At 39.4% G+C, this 15352-nt stretch overlaps 3 protein-coding genes across 3 annotated transcripts; all 3 read left to right on the top strand.

Moving 5' to 3' along the window:
• The first annotated feature begins 1281 nt into the window (after positions 1 to 1281).
• Positions 1282 to 4913, top strand: LOC141817500 (protein trichome birefringence-like 14). The gene is made up of 5 exons (XM_074705142.1): positions 1282 to 1394; positions 3006 to 3226; positions 3328 to 3480; positions 3655 to 3850; positions 3970 to 4913. The coding sequence occupies exons 2-5, from the start codon at positions 3076 to 3078 to the stop codon at positions 4796 to 4798; spliced, it is 1329 nt and encodes a 442-aa protein (XP_074561243.1). The 5' UTR covers positions 1282 to 1394; positions 3006 to 3075; the 3' UTR covers positions 4799 to 4913.
• A 1041-nt stretch (positions 4914 to 5954) lies between these two features.
• Positions 5955 to 10255, top strand: LOC141817498 (protein ROLLING AND ERECT LEAF 2-like). The gene is made up of 4 exons (XM_074705140.1): positions 5955 to 7080; positions 7205 to 7389; positions 8959 to 9182; positions 9252 to 10255. The coding sequence occupies exons 1-4, from the start codon at positions 5955 to 5957 to the stop codon at positions 10045 to 10047; spliced, it is 2331 nt and encodes a 776-aa protein (XP_074561241.1). The 3' UTR covers positions 10048 to 10255.
• A 3220-nt stretch (positions 10256 to 13475) lies between these two features.
• On the top strand, positions 13476 to 15347 carry LOC141817499 (uncharacterized). Its single transcript, XM_074705141.1, has one exon. It carries the CDS (start codon positions 13476 to 13478, stop codon positions 15345 to 15347), a length of 1872 nt encoding a protein of 623 aa, XP_074561242.1.
• The last annotated feature ends 5 nt before the right edge of the window (positions 15348 to 15352 follow it).

Genomic DNA, 15352 nt, shown 5'->3' with positions numbered 1-15352 from the left:
TTACAATGTAAATTCTGTAAAAGGTGGATTTGCCATCTAGCGGCCTCACACGGAGACTCTGGAGCCCAAAGTCTCCGTGTGGTATCTCCGGAGCTCCGTGTGAATTCTGCAAAAGATGGATATTCCGGAGCTCGAATAGTTGGTATCTCCGGAGCTTGAGGATCCTCCCCAATTGAAAGAATACGAATAGGTTTCTGACGAATTATATCCTCCTCGGAACTCTTCGTATCCACATACCTAGTAAGTCATCTCCGTAGCCGACTACGTTTACGATTTTCAGGGGTCATAATAACACCTGGTTTACATACAACTAATATAAATTTCTAAAACAGAAATAAATGTACTAGAAATTTACTTACAACTTGCTTGGAGAATTCACGCCGCTGTCTGTCCATCTCACAACTCGGATCAAGCACACAAAAGTCGACAAAACTGATACGATGACAACTTCGGAAAGATAACGAATCTTAAACCATAAAACTAGTACGATGAAAAATCCTAGACCTAAATGCTTGACCTAATAAACCTAAGGTGAAATGCTAAATTCCGAAGACTACAAGTACGCGATAATTCCAACGACAAATCCGTCCGACAACAAAAACGGGCATAACCACAACGATAAATCCAATATAAATCGGAAACGGATGCAAATGCAATCGTAAATGCAACGAAAATTCGACGGAAACCTAACTTGCTCTGATATCACTAAATTGGTATCAGACAGGTTCAAAAATACAACAACAATTCTGAAAAACGGATCGTAAAATCTGGCTCTGGATACCACTAAATTGGTAAATTGAGAAAGTACAATTGATTATGACGCAGGCGAGTATTGCCTGACTTCGTAACCAACTCACCTATGCCTCGAGGGCGTTTACAATGTGAATTCAAGTTTACATAAGAGAGCGCATAAAAAAATCAAAATGGGATGCTGCATTTTGAATTTTTATCCAATATATGTTGTTTATTAATTGAACACATATTAGTCGTAGAAATAGAATTAAAATTATATTTGATATTTAATACATCATTTCAAATTGGTTAAATGAAGATATTCAATTCGTAACATTTTAAAATTTATCAAAATAACACCTGTTTTTATAATTTTCCGCCCACCATAGTTTCCTCAGTGCTCCAACTCTCCGACGATGAAAACGATAACACGACCGGGGAAAACAAAAGGGGGGAATATGAGATCGCATGGTTGGAGACAAAGGATCTGATAACAACGATGGCAGCACGTCGGTTTCCACTTCGATTTATGCTTCGACGGAGAATTCAACGGCTCCTCCTGACACCATTGTCATCCACACTGTCTCTCTCTTCCTCCAATCCATCCGTCGCCGCCTCAGCCGCTGCTTTCGACTGCTCCGGCTCGATCCCGCGCGGCATTGGTACGGACAGATCTGCTCTTCCTCAAGAAGAATCCTTCTTTTTTTTTTATTTGGTCATCGCGTGCCCTAACTTTCTCCCGGCAGCGTTTGGTGTCGATGATGCCAATAGAAAGTGCGGTTTTTGATGACTGAAACTTTCCCTAATTTATTGGCTACATAGAGTTCTAATTCAAGTCTCGCGTGAGATTTGGCGGGCATCTGGTTTGGACGTCTGATTGATTTAACTTCAGTTAAATTCCTATATTTCTATCATTGCTGATGTTGATTTGGAAGTTTGATCGGGTTGGTCTGAGATTAACCTCCTTGAAATGTTTAATTAGATTTTTGTCCAATAAAACTTGTTATTTGTATCTCTGACGTCTCTCGATCAGAACTAGTAGGTTTCTTGGAGTTCATGAGAAAGAAGAGCAGCCACCGCAAGGCGTTGGGGAAACATGGTTGATTGAGATGGAAATATGGTGCTAAATGCTAGTTGTGACATAATCAGTCCCTGTTATACTCTCTACCAGGCTATCCTCTTTTGTTAAACCTTGATTTACTTTGTATCACCGATTTTAAGTATTAATCTAATTCCTTAGGTATCCTCTTGGTAATATTTTTATCATGCAAGTTGATGATGATTCGATTTTATCACATCCATGAATTAATGAATTCGGATGCCAATTAAGGTAGAGAAGTTTCATCAACAAATTTGTACATTTCAGTTCCATCATATAAGTATCAAGTTTTTCCTTTTTTTTAGGAGCACTAGTGAAGGATGGCCCGTAAAACTGTAAAAACAGATTGGAATGGCAAAGCTTGAATCCTGTGGTATCCTCTAAGCTGTTTTGACTGGGAAAAAAAAACAAGAAGATTTAGTCTTGGTCAGAAGTTACAAATTTATTTTATTACGTGCCTTGTCCCTTTGAATTTTGCGTGCTTGCTGGTTATCTTCTCGGTATTATCCATTTTTCATTTATGAAGTGGATGATGTCTGTCAGTTATCTAAGAAAACAAAGATGGTCCTGTGATTATATTATTGCACTAACTTCTGTTTGGAGCAACATTTGCAGCTGTTCCAACCTACCACAATAATTTTTTGCATTCCTATGGTTTCAACTCTATGGTTAAATGCACCTTCCGTTTAAGGATTTTATGATATTTAGCTTTAGTATTTATAAGGAACTCACAGAAGCTCATCATGGGAAACTGAGATTTCTTTAATATTTACCTACTACAACCGTTGCAATCCCCATTGAGATTTCATAAGCTATTGGTAGTCAAGAAAATTCTTTAAATTATGGGTAATATATATATTTTCTATTATTTTTTGGTTTACACTAGTGCTTGGAAGGAAATAAGAAAGCTCATTATGGAAACTGAGCTGTTTAGTATTCTCGTTGTTATCACCTGCAGCTTACAAAATTAAGTTAGTTGAATGCAAAGGCATACATCATCTAGGAAACAAGTCAAATTTATTGGGACAAGAAGATGGATAGATTTCTTTCCGGTTAAGTAGTGATTTAAGTAGGTGCTCTGAATAATTTTATTCTCTATTCTTTGGAAGGCTATTCAATTATTCCTCTGCATCATTGTGCAAGTTTAACGCGTGTTCATCCTTTTCTTTGGCAGACATGAAACTGTATCCTATGATGCAATATCCAAATTTTTTGGCCAAGTGATTCATCTTTCTTGTAGAGGGATGAACTTGGGAAATCTAAATGGACTGAAAGTTAAGCAGCTTTCACTCACTCTCATCATCATCTTCACAACACTCCTTATTTGGAAATGGGAAAGAATGCCATACCAAGATTCTTTCCACCAACAACAGGACCTGGATTTATTTCCTCAAGGTTTGTCCCATTGTTTCATTTGTATGTTTTTCTCTCTTTTGAGTTTTTGTATTCATTATTCTTGCATCATACAAAGGTGTTTGTCTTTTTTCTACTTGTAGTTGCTAAGGTAGACTATGGGAATAAGCAACCTTTGGCCATGGAAGACTTTCCTGATGTTGAGGCAGCTGGCCATCGGACAAGTGGAATGGCAGTTCAAGTTGCCAGCTATAATGTTGAAGGTTCTACCACAGCAAGTAAACAAACAGAAGCTGGTAAGGGTTTTCATTCACAAATTGTAACAAACGTAGGTAGCTTTGTGTTTTTTTAAGATCAACTTATATGCAAGAGGTTAAAGAGAGATCTATCATGCTCATGATGCTTGACTTTTTGCTCGCATTGAAGTTTATGAAACTATCTTCTAAAAGGTTCTAGTTTGTTTCTCTTAGCATGTAACTTTGCAAAAGGAGAATGGGTGGCAGACAAGGGAAGACCTTTGTATTCTGGATTTGAATGTAAACAGTGGCTCTCCAAACCTTGGTCGTGTAGATTGACTCAGCGTCCAGATTTCTCCTATGAGAAATTCAGATGGAAACCGGAAAATTGTGATATGCCAGAGTTTGAGGGCTCCAATTTCTTAAGAAGGTGCTATTTACTTATTTATTTAGTTTTGACCCTATATTTTGCTGCATCTCTGATGATCTTATCCTTGGACAAAGGTTTATCTTATTCTAGATACTGAAGTAAATTTGGATATCTTTCAGGTTGCAGGACAAAACTATCGCACTTGTAGGGGATTCCTTGGGGAGACAACAGTTTCAATCACTCATGTGTATGGTCACTGGTGGTAAAAAAAGACCAGATGTTGAAGATATTGGTTCACAGTATGGTTTTACCAAGGGTCCGAATGGCAAACGACCAAATGGTTGGGCTTATTGGTTCCCGAGCACAAACACTACCATCTTATACTATTGGTCTGCAACCCTCTGTGATGTCGAACCTCTGAATGTGTCAGATCCAGCTACTAGTTATGCGATGCACCTTGATAGACCAACATCATTTTTGAAGCAAAATCTCCATAAATTTGATGTTCTGGTTCTCAACACTGGTCACCACTGGAACAGAGGGAAGCTCAGAGCCAATAGGTGGGACATGTTTCTGAATGGAACACCCAACACTGACAGGAAGCTTGCAGCCATGGGCAGTGCCAAAGATTTCGCCATCCACAGTGTAGTGAAGTGGTTAGATAGCCAGCTGCCACACCATCCAAGACTGAAAGCATTTTATCGGTCAATATCTCCCAGGCATTTCTTCAATGGAGAGTGGAATTCCGGTGGTACTTGCGATAATTCCAGGCCCTTAACTGGAGCAAATGCGGTTTCACAAGATGCCACCATTGATGCTGCTGCGGTGAGCGCCGTAAATGGCACAAGGGTTGTGCTCTTGGACGTCACTGGTTTATCTCAACTGAGAGATGAAGGGCATATATCCAAGTACAAGATTAAAGGCACTGAAGGGATCCATGATTGCTTGCATTGGTGCTTGCCAGGTATACCAGATACATGGAATGAGGTCCTAGCCGTGCAGCTTTGAGACGAAATATTTCTTGCATTGGTTCTTCTTACTAAGAAAATTTCTCACAAGGTATTTGAGGTCAACGTTTGGCTTCCCTAATTCAATTTTACCTTGCCAACTGATGAACTTTCTTTGGAGGAGAAGCTTTTCTATCATGAAAACTTTATGCAGATTTGTGATTTACTAAGGAAACACATAGCCAAGGAAGAAAACAAGACTGTTTCCCTGGCCCGTAGATTCATATAAAGATGTATGAAGGTATAAAATCTAGTGAGTTTGCAATTTTATAGACATGCAAGGAACAAGAACCTTATTCCCACTTTGCCTGCCTACTTTATCTGATCACACCTTTCCAAGAAGCATTTGGAAGAATCCAGTTCCTTCACCAACAAAGCTATCCATAAAGCTCTAGGCCAACACCACTTTCTAAGTTATACACACTTTGATCGGCTAAATCCTACTCCTGTGTAACGATCGACCTAGAGTGGAGCGAATGAGTGGAAGACGATGGGGGATGGAAACAAAAGGAGAGCAGAGTAAGGGCACCATCCGTCCACATGGTTGGTTGGTACAAAGTTACAAGGTAAAGTCCTTCCTTTTTTCCCCCACTTTATTCTTCTATCTTCCTTTGTTTACGATGATCCTGTCTTAGCCCCCAAGGAAAACCCTAAAATGCTCCACTGTTTTTTTTTAAAATTATTATTACTAATGGGAAGCCATTGCTCTACATCTTCACTTTATTATTTCAGAACATATAGAATCCATCATCTCAACGATCTTACATTGATCGATCATACAATCATCTGTGAAGAAATAAATTGAGAAATTACAGTTGATCATAATAGGAGAAAACATTATTTTGATCTCGTCGAGATTCAATTCTTACTCATTTCAGTAAGTCTGTTCCGTCTTAATCTGAGAGCCTCCAGTCTATTATTAATCATTAACAATTTGGTATTTAGATTATTAAAATAAGAAATTAACAATTATTATTATTATTGGGATAAACAAAATTCATATATTCGATGGTCCAAAATTTCGGTAAAAAAAAAAGAGAAATATATATCGAGCTATCGCTTTCTGGTTCCCCACAATTTAGTGCTTAGAAATGGCTGTCCCCTGATTGGTCGGTGCTCGTGCAGCCCGCCATTGACGCCGGTCGTGGAGGGAAGAAATGGGTTGCGCGGCGTCGCGGCTGGAGAACGAGGAATGCGTTCGCCGCTGCAAGGAGCGTCGCCGCCTTATGAAAGAGGCCGTCTACTGCCGCCAACAACTCGCCTCCGCCCATTCCGACTACCTTCACTCCCTCCGGCTCACTGGCTCCGCCCTCACCCGCTTTGCACTCGGCGAGCCTCTCGCTGTCTCCGAGGAGGCCCCGCTCGTTTTCCTCCGCTCTTACACCTCCTCCATCCCCACTGCTGCAGTTGGCTCCACACTCCTTGCTCCCAAACCCATGCCTAAACCCTCTTCCGCTCGCTCTACACCAGGGCCACCTCCCTTACACCGTCCCTTCCATTCCCATCGCTTCTCACGGTCGCCTTCCCCTCCTGCTTCCGTCGTTTCCGCCTCACGTTCCTTCCGAAAGCAGTCTTTCGCAGCAACATCCGACGCCGGCCAACCGCGGTTACCGCCGTGGAACTCGACGTACGCCGCCACTCCTTCTCAGTCCTCGTCCGCTTGGGATTGGGAGAAGTGCTACCCGCCTTCGCCCCCCGATTCCGATTTTTTTGATCGTAAGAAGGCGGAGATCGAAGCGAGGAATCGCGTCCAACATCACCTCCCGCCGGAAGAAGAAGGGGAAGAGTCAGACGTAGGGCCATCGGCCCGAGACGAAGAAGGTCGAGTGGGAAGGGAAGAGGTGTACTGCAGCGAATGGGACGAGCGCTGCAGCAGCCCCACCAGCTCTTCCGAGCCAGAGCAGCGAGAGAACCGGGAGGCCGAGAGGGACACTCTCTCTCGAACCGAAAGCATGGCCACCAGATCCGGTTACGCCCACAGCCAGGCGCCGCCCTCGGAGCTCGCATCGTCGGCAGCGGCGGCGGTGCAGTCTCGTCCGCGACCTGCGTCGGACGCAGGGTCGTCCTCCGCCAGGTGGAAGAACGGCATCCAGGAGGAGACAATCTCGTCATCTGCTTCAGCAGTCGCTGAGCTCCCTGTGGTGGTGCGCCACCGCAACCTGGCAGAGATTGCGGCTGCCATCGAGGAGCTCTTTGTCAAGGCCTCCAACGCAGGCAGCGTCGTCTCCGATCTCCTCGAGATTGGCCGCGCCCACTTCGACGGCAGCTTCCGGCAGCTCAAGAGTAAGTGGAAACGCACCCAAGGTTTTCAGGGTTATCGACTTCTTGATCAGTTAACCACGAAATTAAGCTTATTCTAAAGCTAAGGATTCAAGCATTCCATTTGTTGGCCTTTATTGATCTTTAGAGAGGGTGTATCACTCGAACAGTGTCCTCAGCGCTCTGTCTTCAAGTTGGACGTCAAAGCCGCCGCTGGCAATTCGGTATCGCTTGGACACAGCTGCTTTAGAGGAATCAGGTGGCCGGAAAAGCCTTGGCTCCACCTTGGAGCGTCTCTTGGCTTGGGAAAAGAAGCTCTACGAAGAGGTTAAGGTAATATATATTCCTTCCACAATGTAGTTAAGTGTTTGTAACTCGATTTCGCTCTTCCCTTTCATTGTGATATTACATTGTACAGATTGTAAACCTATCTGGCTTGTAGATATACAATTTCAGGAATTTGTAGTTGCATTTAGAGTGTTAAAAGTTCATTTAGTGGAATTTAAGTAATTGCTAGAAAACTAGTTTGTGTAAGAGTTTCCATTCTGGATTGAGACAATAGTCTCCTGGCCTCCTGTTCCTTAGTATATTTTATATTCAGTCTTTGCCATTCTTCCATTTCTAGCCACCTTTATCTTTCCTCGATCGATGATCGAAGTAATTCACGATGACAATAGATTTCATCTTTATACAAAATATGTGTAATATGCTCATTTTGCTTCAGCCTTCCATACACGAGTCCAAAATTTTCTTGTTTGTAATAATCGGCCAAGCTGTGGTACATGAAAACAAATTATGTTTTTATGAAACTCATATGATTCATGGCTTGGCTGCCATTTGAGTGGATCTTGTATAGTTCATCAATCCTCAAGATATGGATTAACTTACAATCATTCTTGTGATGGTTGATAAATTGCTAATTCATCATGAGAAAGAAAACTAAAAACTATTCCTTGACGAGTCCAGAGTTGCTAATGTAGGGACAGGGAGGGAGAAGTAATCGGTATTATGTAGCCAATAAGGCACTTTAAATTACCAAGAGCAAATTCAACATAGCATGTGGCTTGTTGCTTTTGTTGGAGTGGTGCTAGCTGGATTGAAGCTGATACAATATCAAAAATGGGATTTTGGTGCCTTGTCTATTTAGAACATGTAAGCACAGTGTCGTAGTTCATGCTTATACAAATTGGGAAGATTTTTGTCCTTATCTTTTTCTCCTCCTTTTTGATAAATATTTATCTCTCACCGTGCTTATCGACATACAAGTCTCATTTTCTCATTCATTTCATTTCAGTAGTTCAAAACAGCAGGGGCAGTATATCTTCTGGTTGATCATCACTAGTATTTACCAAGCCGGTTCTCCTTTACACCCCGTACCACACTGACCTTTCCTACACTTCAGACAAGTTGGTATGCCGCAACATAGGTTATCAATCGAAAATACACTTTATAGTCATAGAAATATTTATTATTTGCCTCCTTGGTTCACATTTGTAGTCATCATTTGTTTGCAAGGTGCAATCGTTGTATGAATTTCTTATGTAGTTTTCGCCGAACCAAGACTCATCAACCGCAATACTCTTTCGAATAACTAGGAGCTTAGCAGAAAACAGTGAGTCATGCTGTATTTTCGTCATCATAATAGGTCTACCTGTCTCCCTAGGGACTAAGATTGAGTTTATATACTATCCTTCAAAATTCCTTAAGCTTTTCCAAGGAGTTCATACACTTCATATGGGTCGAAGTTGCCATATGCTCAGTTGCAGGAAAGAGGATCAGAGTAACTTTGGTAAATATATTTTCTCGTAGACACTTCTAATAACCAACATTAGTTTTTTCTGTTGGCTAAAACTTTAAGCTTTCTCTAGTTTGTTCGTCTTATATTCTTGATTGGTTGAACAGGCAAGAGAAGGTGTAAAGATCGAGCATGAGAAGAAGCTGTCGTCTTTGCAGAGCCAGGAATTTCGAGGAAAGGATGAAGCTAAACTGGACAAGACCAAGGCTTCTATAAAGAAACTGCAATCACTGATCATAGTAACATCTCAAGCAGTCACAACCACGTCTTCTGCCATCACCAAAGTCCGCGACGACGAGCTCGCGCCGCAGCTGGTTCAAATTTGTTACGAGTGAGTCTCTGTTTTGATCAAATTCACAATTGTCTTTTCCAAGTTTTACTCATGTTTATGTGTTCTTAGGGTACTGAATATGTGGAGACAAATGAATCACTTCCATGATGTTCAACACCAAATAGTGCAGCAAGTCCGAGGCCTTGTGAACGGTGGCCTTGCCGGTGAGCCAACGTCTGACTTGCATCGGTTGGCGACACGTGACCTTGAAGCTGCTGTCTCAGCATGGCATTCAAGCTTCAACCGTCTCATCAAATACCATCGCGATCACGTTCGTGCTTTGCTTGGCTGGCTTAAGCTTACACTCATCCAAGTCAGCAGCGAAGAGCACCGTAGAGACCATTCTTCGCCTACAGCGGCCGGGCTCTCAGCCTTCTGCGACGAGTGGAAGCAAGCTCTAGACCGGCTACCTGATACTGTGGCCTCCGAGGCTGTCAAAAGTTTCATGAACGTCATCCATGCCATCTACACGAAACAGGCAGAGGAATTGAAGCTGAAGAAGAAGGCTGATACTTACTCAAAAGAGCTCGAGAAGAAATCCACATCACTGAGAAGCATCGAGAAAAAATACTACCGATCCTACTCGATGGTAGGCATTGCGCTTCCGGGCGATGCCCACCGCAATGACGGGCAGGCATTCGACGCACATGACCCATTGGCAGAAAAGAAATCGGAGATCGCAGCGTGCCAGAGGAAGGTAGAAGACGAGATGATCAGGCATGCCAAGGCAGTGGAGATCACTCGCTCGCTGACCCTTAACAATATACAGACTGGTTTGCCCGGCGTGTTTCAGGCACTGACTGGGTTCTCCGGTATGTTTGTGGAAGCCATGGAAGGTGTTTGCCGTCGCGCAAGGTATGTTTGATTGAACACCTTGGTACTTTTTTGGGGGTTAGTTTCTTACTTCTACGATAGCAACTATATATATATATATATCTACAAGAATAAGAATCTGGGGTGTTGTGAGTTGGTCAAATTGGATAACTTGTACATAATATCATTTTTGATACATTGTGTTAGGGTAGGCCCTTTCTGGAATGTGGGAGGGAGGATGGAGTTTTCGGTACACGAAAAATGGCTTTGCTTGGTTTGTGTTTTGAATAAAGATCAACTTGGCTTGTGTGCTAGTTCATTTTGTTTTACTAGTTGAATGTACATGGTTGGTGTTGCATATAATATATATATATAGATAGATATGTGCAACATTTTTAGTAGCATTTACACTTGCAATCCTTCTCCTTAGCAGGATGACTGACCTGAGCAGATTCCCTTGGTGCATAAGTTTCTTGACTTTTCTTCTATTCAAGTTTGTCTTTGGCAGTATGAGGAAAGGCTTCAATGCTGACAAATTCCTGTTTGAGCTCTTTCTTAGCATAAGAAGAGAGATTTGATCATTTCCTTAATGGTGGATGTAGCTGGGTCATTGTCAAGGTTGCTGCCGAACTGCTTTGTGCATGCTATCACAATTGCTATAAGTGTACTTCATACTGACTTGGATGTTTCGTATGGGTAGTAGACGATCTCGGCAGAACGGTAGTGCAAATGGACGTGTGAGCATATGGATATAAAGCTAATTAGAACTAGCCGACACATTTACTCCAAAACTCTCATGCTTTGAATTCTTCAACGTCTTTTGCTCACTTTCCCATAGACCATGCCAATGTAATAAAAAAAAAAGAAGATAAATTTCAATTAGTCCCATTGACTATCTCTGGGGTGATCGATCCGGTCTTACGGAAATTTGACTATATCTGGGGTGATCGATCCGGTCTTATTGAAATTTCTCATTAGCCATCCGAGTAAATCGGAAAGTGCACGTAGCGGTCAGTCCAGACGTCTAGCATCCTTTGATTGCGCTTTTTATTTGGAGAAAAATTCTTACAAATACGTCGTAATTGGGGATCGAACCGTAAATGTCTGAGCGACAATTTGAATGTCCTACCGCGACACCATTGCTCTGGGGACATGTCAATGTAATAAGGTACCATCGTTTGTTATCCACCCAAAATAAAATTTTAAAGTTCGTGGCCAAAGCTACTTTAGAAGTTTTATATAAATAAAAAACAATATTATTTGAGTCATCATTATTTCATATTAAAATTTAGAGCAATTTACTAGTGGTATTTAGCTTTGAAAAATGCTCACTCAATTTCCAGAGATGTCTTTTTTTTATTATTAGAATCATCGAAGGCGTGTTCTTTTTTGATTTATTATTAAAAAGGATATTTCATCTACATCAATATATTTTTATTTTTAAAATTATTTTTATTTTTAATATTGTTGTAATAATTACGAATTTATAACGGTTATAATATGAACCTTTCAACTTTAATTAATATTAAAAAATAATTATAATTAATAATTAATATAATATAGATATTTTATTTTTGATTAATATTATATTATAATAATATTTTGACTTTAGTTAATAATAATAATATTGTATTGTAACAATTATAATTAAAAACTCTTATAATATGAGTATTTTATCTCTGATAAATACATGTCAATATCATATTATAGTAATTAGAATAATAATCACTGCAACAAAGATAGTTTATTTTTATCAATATTATATTATAGTAATTACGAGATCATAATTATTATAATTGTATAGTTGTAATAGTTAAGAAGTTATAGTTATTATAATTGTGTATAGTTATGATCGTATTATTACTATAAATAACATCAAAAATAAAAAAATAGAAATTAAAATATATAGAAACAGGATGGGATGCACTTTTAATTAATAATAAATGAAAAAAAATTAAGGGTGAGCAAAAATTCAGTTAAATCGAATAAATCAATCGAATCGATCAAATTTAAAAAGTCAGTTTGCAGAGGCGGATGTATTAAGGGGCCCGGGGGGGCCATGACCCCCCCAACCCAAGTTGAAATTTAGATTAAACCTTTAGAGAGTTAGGATTAATGGTTAATAGGTTTTAGGGTTAATGGGTTATTAATGTATTGGATCCTAAACCAACCCGATAACTTCCAGTTGCCCTAGAAATCGCGAGAATGCCTTCGTTGGGTCCTGATCGCGCGCGTCTTCTTCGTGTCTTCGTCGGGCGACGGGCACGGCGGCAAACTTCGTAGGATCCCCTATTCCCCTTCGTGTCTTCGTCGGGTGACGGGCGCGTCTTCTTCGTGTCTTCTTCGTGTACCTTCTAAATCTATCTAGTTTTCTATTTGTTTTTTTTTGGCTTCTTTTTGAAGATCAGTGCAAGTTTTTCTGCCCGCAGTCCGCAGATGACGTTGATGGAAAAAAAAGGTCTAAAAATCGCTTTTGCCCCTTTCTACCCGTAGAATAGTTGGGGGTCTTCAAGGGAAAAAGAAAATCATTACTTTAGCAACAAGTCTGCTATTTTTTTAGCTTTCTTTTTTATTAATAATGATCTAATATTCTAATTCAAGTATATATATCTACAGTTTGTTCTGGTTGTATGTCTGTCAAATTGTTGTGTAGATTAGCATGCTGATCGCCTACCAATGTTCCTTACACCTCTTCTGCAACATGCTTTTTGTGTCTTATACTCTTATTGGCTTCGAAACGTACCTGTTTGTATTTTCATAGTAACAACTGACTGGTATGATTAGCATCACCGTTCTTCTAGGCTGAGAAATGATCGATCACTATGCTTAATATTTGATTTAATATTATTGTTATTAATTATTATTTACCTATTTGAAATAATTCCAGCTTTTCAGTATTAAAGGTTTCAAATGGGGAAAACCAAAACGATTGATAAATTTTTTCAAAGGAAGAGAGCAAATGAACTTGATCCAGCGGCTCTTATAACTTCATCAACAAGATCAAATAACAATAATCTTCCACCTGAAATTCCTCCTAAAAGATTCAAAAATGCAGAAGTTGAAGTGGTTGATCTCAATTCTTTAGAGCGTGATCCAGGATTGCGTCAATAAATTTGGGAATATCATCCCAACCAACATGAGGAAATTCGTCGAGCTTATTTGAATATGAAGGCATATCAACCTATTCTTCGAGAATATCCTTTAAATAAAAATATCAAGCACCCTCGAAGATTTCAATCTATTTGGTATGAACAATTCCCTTGGTTGGAGTATTCACCAGCTAAAGATAAAGCATATTGTTTTCCATGTTTTATCTTCAACAAGCCATCAGGATGCTCAAATCAAACTGCATTTACCGTTGATGGATTTGATAATTGGAAGAAAGTTTGAAATGGAAAAGCTTGTGCTTTTCTAGGCCATATAGGGAAAGATAATGTATCTTCACCCCATCGTAATGCTGAAAAGGCATGTGAGGATCTGATGAATCAACCACAACATATATCAAGGAGATTCGATAATTTTAATGATGAACAAGTAGCAACTAATCGTCTTCGGTTAAAGGCTCACATACATGTGGTGTTGTTTCTTGCACTTCAAGGAATTCCGTTTAGAGGGCATGATGAGAAATCAAATTCATCTAATCGTGGTAATTTTCTTGAATTTTTGGATGTGTTAACCAAGTACAATGACGAACTTTCACTGGCAATTGAGAAAGCTCCAAAAAATGCCAAATATACAAGTCATGATATTCAGAAACAAATACTTCATGTGCTTTCGGTGAGAGTGAAAAATGCAATTCGTGAAGAAATTGGAGTTGCCAAGTATTGTATAATTGTTGATGAAGCCCGAGATGAGTCAAAAAGAGAGCAAATATCTATAGTATTGAGGTTCGTGGATACTAATGGATTCATTCAAGAACTTTTTTTTGGGCTTGTTCATGTATCTGATACCACGGCTTTGACTTTAAAGGATGCTATATATTCTGCTTTAGCTCACTACAATTTGGATGTTCAAAATATTAGAGGTCAAGGCTATGATGGCGCTAGTAATATGAGGGGTGAGTTTAATGGATTGCAAGCTTTGATTATAAATGATTGTAGAAGTGCTTATTATGTTCATTGTTTTGCTCATCGATTACAATTGGCATTAGTAGCAGCATCAAAAAATATGACACCTATTCATCAGTTTTTTGACAAATTAACTTTTATAGTTAATATTGTTGGTTCTTCATGTAAGCGTAATGATGAATTAAAGAATGCTCATGCTGATGATATTGCACATTTGATTGCTATTAATGAACTTGATACAGGACGTGGACTTAATCAAATAGGTACTTTACAACGAGCTGCCGATACACGTTGGAGTTCTCATTTAAGATCGTTGAAAGGCCTAATTAAGATGTTTAGTGCATCATGCATGGTATTGCTTAAGATTATAGATGATGGACTTCCTTCTCAACGAGCAGATGCAACATCTGTTTATGATGAAATGACTACTTTTGATTTTGTATTCATCTTGCATCTTATGAAAGAGATTATGGAGATCACAGATATTCTTTGTCAGGCTTTACAAAGTAAGTCTCAATATATTATAAATGCAATGGAGCTTGTATTATCTACCAAGAATTTACTTCAACAAATGAGGGATAACAAGTGGAATGATTTACTTACAAAAGTGAAATCTTTTTGTGAACTTCGAAATATTGATATTCCTGATTTCAATGCTCCGTATATTAATAGACGAGGTCGAGCTCGTGCTCATCAAGACAATTTCACCATTGAGCATCATTATCAAGTGGACCTCTTTTATGCTTCAATAGATTCACAATTGCAAGAAATTAATGGGCGCTTTAATGCTGATGCTATGGAATTGCTCTTTCTTAGTAATGTCTTGAATCCTAAAAATGCAATGGAGTCTTTCAGAATTGAGGATATATGTAAATTAGTTGAAAAGTTTTATGTCCAAGATTTTACAAGTGATGAAAAAGAGCAATTGGAGATACAATTGAAGCATTATGAGTATAATGTAGTCAAAGGGTCCGACTACAAAAATTTATCAACAATTCCAGAATTATGTCAATGGTTGGTGAAGACTAACAAGTCAGTTACATATAACCTTGTTTTTAGAGTGATCATACTTGTGCTTACTCTTCCGGTTTCCACTGCTACTACTGAACGATCATTTTCTGCGATGAATATCGTGCAAACAAGGCTTCGGAGCAAAATGGAGGATGCTTTTCTCTCAGATACGTTAATGGTATATATTGAGAGGGAAATTGCTAAAAATGTGAGCATAGAAGCTATCATTGAAGACTTTGAAAATTTAAAAGAACGTCGAATTCCTTTTAGTTAGAGGTA

The sequence above is a fragment of the Curcuma longa genome, unplaced genomic scaffold (assembly GCF_044706935.1).
Source record: "Curcuma longa cultivar G26 ecotype Majalengka, Jawa Barat unplaced genomic scaffold, ITB_CL_G26_1.1 contig_20745, whole genome shotgun sequence".
Taxonomy (NCBI): Eukaryota; Viridiplantae; Streptophyta; class Magnoliopsida; order Zingiberales; family Zingiberaceae; genus Curcuma; species Curcuma longa.
This window is presented reverse-complemented; position numbering and strand designations above follow the sequence as displayed.

Bases quoted from the DNA above. Each gene is read 5' to 3' on its own strand.
- LOC141817499 (XM_074705141.1), top strand. From the start codon at position 13,476: ATGAATCAACCACAACATATATCAAGGAGATTCGATAATTTTAATGAT.
- LOC141817498 (XM_074705140.1), top strand. From the start codon at position 5,955: ATGGGTTGCGCGGCGTCGCGGCTGGAGAACGAGGAATGCGTTCGCCGC. The intron at 7,390-8,958 runs GTAATATATATT...TTGGTTGAACAG, and splicing joins AGCTCTACGAAGAGGTTAAG to GCAAGAGAAGGTGTAAAGAT. The intron at 9,183-9,251 runs GTGAGTCTCTGT...ATGTGTTCTTAG, and splicing joins CTGGTTCAAATTTGTTACGA to GGTACTGAATATGTGGAGAC.
- LOC141817500 (XM_074705142.1), top strand. From the start codon at position 3,076: ATGAACTTGGGAAATCTAAATGGACTGAAAGTTAAGCAGCTTTCACTC. The intron at 3,481-3,654 runs GTAAGGGTTTTC...TGTTTCTCTTAG, and splicing joins AAGTAAACAAACAGAAGCTG to CATGTAACTTTGCAAAAGGA. The intron at 3,851-3,969 runs GTGCTATTTACT...GATATCTTTCAG, and splicing joins GGCTCCAATTTCTTAAGAAG to GTTGCAGGACAAAACTATCG.